Consider the following 5,516-nt stretch of genomic DNA (forward strand, 5'->3'; position numbering starts at 1 on the left):
TTACTTTTAAAAAATAATTTTTATATTAACTCGCTGCTCAGTGAGAATTATACTTCAAGATAGCCCGTATAGTTTTTTATCGTGAGAGCTTTTGCCGACAACATGAGCCTCTATAATTAAAAAGAAGTTTCTACTACTGCAGGTTGGCAATCGGACTGAAGGAGTTTATGTTGCGAAATGATATATATATATATATATCTCTTTAAATTGTTTAGAAATATTGTTTGAAACATAATTCGTAATCCCAGTTTGCATCTATGTTGAATTGAAATGTACACTGCATACATCTGGTAATACACCTTTGAGTTTTAAAAATTTCTTTTCACATATCATACAGCTACAAGACGTGTGGTCTATTTTCCAATACAAATCTATCAAGTTAAATAAATTATTTATTTCCAGAAGAAAAACCTCAGCACCATGTTAATAAACTGATAGTGCCTCCCTAAATCCAATGCCAAAATTATTACCCTGTAAACCGTTCTTTCCCAGTTCAGTATTGCCTTTTTGCATCATGGCCACAAATTCATTGAAATCTATGCGACCATCCTGTAAACACAAAGCAAACGCAAAATCAGTTGAACCTGCCATGTTTCCGAGCATTGAACCAGCAATATAGCACCCAGAAAGAAAAATACAGTAAAATCAAAACGTTTTTGGAGATTGGAGTAGTTTCTACCATCAATGGAAACAGCTTCATAATAAAGAAGTACTCACATTATCTTGATCAACTTCTCGAATCATTTCTTCCAAGTGAACATCATCCATACCAAATTCATTACAGGCTTGTTGGAGTTCATCTATAGTGATATAGCCACTGCTATCTTTGTCAAAATATGAGAAGGCTGCAAATAGATGATCTTCCTTTTCTACTTTGTTTAAATGTAATGTGGCAGCTATGAACTCCTTGTAATCTATTGTTCCACTGTTATCAACATCTGCCTGCAATTTTGAAATAAACATAGATGTCAAGATTTACAGAAGCAGCTGCATAAAACCAGTACTTCAACATTCCTTCTAATTCTTGCAAGACCGTATTGAATTTCCAAATGTGGAGGATTGAGTTCGATAGTGAATCAAAATCGTGATCCTTGAGGTGTGCAAGGTCTAAGGTTAGACAAAAATATGCTCGCTGCTGATACATTTAGGGGGCATTTTGACAATGATATTCTGTCAGCAATTTGAACTAGCAAATGACACTTGTTGAGGTTGCAAGGCATAAACAAGCTATCAAAACCAATGACACGGAGACGTTATGACTAGGTCTCACAGCAGTACTTCAATCATGTGAATAGAAAGTTAAGAAATTGCAGGAGGGAGTCCCATAATTCAATTTTATGTCAAGGATTGACCGAGATTTTCATGTGTGTACTTCAGAATTCTTAAATAGTTTTGGATGATCTTACTGCTCGCAGTAGAGAATAAATCTCAGCCTCGGTGAGATTAGCACCGAATCTTCTCAGTCCCACTTTGAGTTCTTCGAAAGTAATTTGACCACTATTGTCTGTGTCTATCATCTTAAATATCTCTTTCAATCCAGCAATTTCTTCTTCAGACACGTTCTCAGCAATGATCTACAGAAAATAGACGTTAAGTCAAGAAGAGGAACATGCATTCTTCGTTTACAATAATATTACACAATTTGTGAGTGAAGAAAACTTCGATTCCTTGAGGACAACTAGGTGTGGAATTCAACAAGTGAGGATATAATTGCCAGACTTACTCTAAGAGCCATTTTCTTAATCTTGTTCATTGCAGAAAACTGCTTCAGGGAACTTAAGACTGCAGGATCTAGAGGCTTGTCTGGAGCCACCCCGTCATCATGAACCCAAGGATGACCTGCAGGGAACCAAACCAAAATATGCGTTCAACAGTGGCATATATAACAGAGCTTCAACATTATAGCAAATGACAGCCCAAGAAAATATTTCTGCTGAGATGATAGTAGACAATAAATTGAATGAACACAAATGTCAAGTTTAAACAGCTGATCACATGAATCAAAAGCCATCTTATCTAGAGGTGACAAATTAGGCCTGGAACTGAAAAGCGGTCGCGAACCAGGTGAAAGTTCAGCTCAACCAGGTTATTCGATCTAAATAAATCACAAATGTTCAAGCTCATCAATATATTTTGATCTGAAAGCTAATTGCAAGCAATTTGGCATCCTAACCCTTAACTTTCAGCAATCTCGACTCATCATTTCTATGATATATGAAGTAAATATATAGTATGCCTCATGCCATCTAATGCCAAGGGTCTTGACCAGCTATGAATCCTATGAGTTCACAAGTCTCATATTTCAGTGATAAAATCTGGATGGAGGGAAGGAGACTAATTGAACAAATGTATCACAACTTACAAAGAACTTCATGGGCGGTAAGTCTCCTCTTTGGGTCCCTGACAAGCATTCTCCTGACTAAATCTTTTGCGCTTGAAGAGATATTAGGCCAGGGATCTGATGTGAAATCCAGATCACCATGCAAAACCTCCTCAAATATATCATTCTCCTTTTCTATGTCATCATCAAAGAAAGCATAAGAACTGGAAGTCAAATTGCTGAAAATATTATGCATATATCCTAGAAGTAACAGACATTAGAAAACTCTTACCAGCCCAAAATGGAGGTACCCCACATAAGAGAATGTAAACTATCACTCCAGCACTCCAAACATCTGCTTCTGGACCATAGCGCTTGCGCAATACTTCAGGTGCAACATAGTATGGGCTTCCAACCACATCGTTAAAAATCTCCCCTGCAATATAGGACTGGCAATACTCAATTTGATATAGCAGATCATTTTAGATGAGATCTTCATGATTAATGCTATATATCATCACCAAAAAAAAATCTCTGTGCAGGAAAAAACATTGGGATTATCTGTTAAAAGGATCAGGATCTGGAGTCCTTTATAGTTCTATTATTCTAAGAATCAAAGTGGCAATAGATGGTATTCAAGTGTGCTTATTATGGACTTCATTTATTGTTCGTAGAACATGGGAAAAATATTAATGCTCAACTTTTCCTCTAGTGTTTGAATGAATGACTTGTGGGAAACTCATGGAAATTAATGCAGTATGCATAATTGGAAGGTGATGATGCGAATAGTTAAGCAAGGAAAGCTACTGAAATTCAGAAACATACCAGGCTTGAAGAATACTGATAATCCAAAATCTATTGCCTTAAGAGGTGAATCCTCACTCTCGTTGACAAAGAGAAAGTTCTCAGGCTTGAGATCCCGATGCATGACCCCTAAGGAATGGCAGGCTTCTATAACACCAACTATAGTCCTAGTGAGCTGAGCTGCTTTTCTTTCTGTATAATGTCCTCGCTTGATAATCCTATCAAAGAGCTCACCACCAGCGCATAATTCCATCACAACATGAACTGCCAATTCATCCTCGTAAGCTCCTTTGATAGAGACAACATTAGGGTGCCCTGCCAAGTGATGCATTATCTGAATTTCCCTCCTTATATCATCCACATCATCTGATGTCAATAACTTCCTTTTTGAGATCGACTTGCAAGCATACTCTTTTCCAGTTGCTTTCTCCGCACATAGAAAAGTTGTCCCAAATTGGCCATGTCCAAGCTTCCTCCCCAAGTTGTAGTACTCCCTCAAATGACCGGTTCTTCTCTTCAACACTGAATCTACCTGAAGACCTGCACTTGTTGTCCTCTTAACAAGAGGCTTGTTTGGTCTTGTGGGCGCTGCTGGTTTTTTCTCTTCCTTGTCACTGGCTGGCTGGGCTGGCTTACTCTCCTCCTTAACCTTCATCACAATCTCTGATGGTTTAGTGGCCCCTTCCTTGGGATTTGCCGGTAATGTTACTTGTTTAGTCTCTTCCTTGACTATCTTCATTTGTTCCGGAGGTTTCCTTTGAGCAAGGACAGGAAGTTCTTGCACTTTAGGCAAGGACAATCCGTCCCCATTTTCTCTCTTACTATGAATGATCAAGCAGTCCGTCGATCGAGACCAACGAATCGAAGAGGAAATTGTTTGAAAAAGACCATCCTTCGAAAACCTTGATCCAATACAATTATTATTCCCCATATTAAGTCCTCTATCATATAACAAACCCCCACTTCTTTACTCCCTGAAGTGTGTGTGATTTTGAAGTTAACAAGATCAAAATGACGCCTCAACTGATCGCCAATAAACTCTTTCAAACACTAACTAATGATATCAACCCAACAGTGTATTTCTCTTCAAACATAACCAAACGAGAAAACAATTGACACGAAACCTTGATTCCACCAACTCCCTCTAACTCAAATGTATGCAAAACACAAGAGTAAACCCCAGAAAAAAAAAAAAAAGAGCACCAGAGCCTCCTTGCAAAAACCCTGAACACTGCAATCTATAAATATTATAACCTTGTCCCTCACAAATACAGTGGACAGTTTCTAGAATTTCACGTCCAATGAATGAATAGTATTTCATGAAAATCGATTCAATAAATAGGGTCATGAAAGCCCGCCATTTAAAAAAAAGAGAACGCCAGAGAAGCAGAAATTCAACAAGAAGACAGAGTCTATGTGCGTGTTGTGTGTTGGAAGATTGGTTTTACCAGGTCTTCACTAGCTTTGAGAAAGATGGTCGAGTTGACAGACACATAAATATATATATATTTATTGCAGTACATTGTTGAGGGTTCTTTCCCTTCATTGTTTTTCTGACAGAAACGGAGAGGAAGGTGCAAGGAATGAAGGAAATACCGGTTTTCCTGTTTCAAAATCTGCATATAAAATAACGCGTTTAATGGGCTAGACTATGGTGTAGTAGCGTAGTGTATAGTTTGAGTTTGAGATGGTGGGTCCTTAGTGAAGTTGATGGTTGAGATTGATATTTTTCTCTATTTTTATTTTTTATTTTTTATTTTTTACTTCTTGGAAACTTTGGCGAAAGTGCTTCTTGTATTTGTACAAGGGCCTGTCCAGCTGGACATTCTGGATTTCTGGAAGGCCGGGTCGTCAAAGGACGCCACCCTCTTGCTCCGGTAAAGTTTACCTTGAATTTTTGTAAAAATTATCTAATTAAAGATTCTATTCAATTAAGAGCATTTATTTTTTAATTGATATTTAATTATTGTAATTTTTATTTTTAATTGTAAAAATAATTCTATTCATATTTTGTAAAATAATTTGTAATTAAAATTTTACAATTAATTATTTTTTTATTGCTATTGTTATGGTCAAAGTAATAGCAAATAGTATTTGTATTGAATTATGAGATAATTTGTTTTTAATTAATTAAATATTTTTATTTTATAAAATATATATTCAAACTTCTTTATATTGTGTCATTATGGCAATACTATTATTCCTGGTATGAATAATAATATTATTTATATTAATGGAAGTACTATATTTTCTAATGATATTAGAAGCATGCTATTTGAAAATACCACAAAAATTATATGTGAAAAACTTGATTTGAATTATAATGATGTTAAAATAAATATCACTATGAGACATCGTATTGGGAAACATTAGTATTTTTCAATATTGATTG

At 36.1% G+C, this 5,516-nt stretch overlaps 1 protein-coding gene across 1 annotated transcript; it reads right to left on the reverse strand.

The window, feature by feature from the left end:
* Nucleotides 1-238: 238 nt before the first annotated feature.
* LOC105138213 (calcium-dependent protein kinase 26-like) lies at nucleotides 239-4,750 on the reverse strand. Its single transcript, XM_011044254.1, has 7 exons — nucleotides 3,146-4,750; nucleotides 2,613-2,756; nucleotides 2,363-2,515; nucleotides 1,724-1,839; nucleotides 1,407-1,574; nucleotides 718-942; nucleotides 239-549 (listed from the first exon to the last, which is right to left on the reverse strand). The coding sequence occupies exons 1-7, from the start codon at nucleotides 4,053-4,055 to the stop codon at nucleotides 424-426; spliced, it is 1,842 nt and encodes a 613-aa protein (XP_011042556.1). The 5' UTR covers nucleotides 4,056-4,750; the 3' UTR covers nucleotides 239-423.
* Between the last annotated feature and the right edge of the window lie 766 nt (nucleotides 4,751-5,516).

This window comes from Populus euphratica, unplaced genomic scaffold (assembly GCF_000495115.2).
Source record: "Populus euphratica unplaced genomic scaffold, PopEup_1.0 scaffold74.1, whole genome shotgun sequence".
NCBI classification, from domain to species: domain Eukaryota; kingdom Viridiplantae; phylum Streptophyta; class Magnoliopsida; order Malpighiales; family Salicaceae; genus Populus; species Populus euphratica.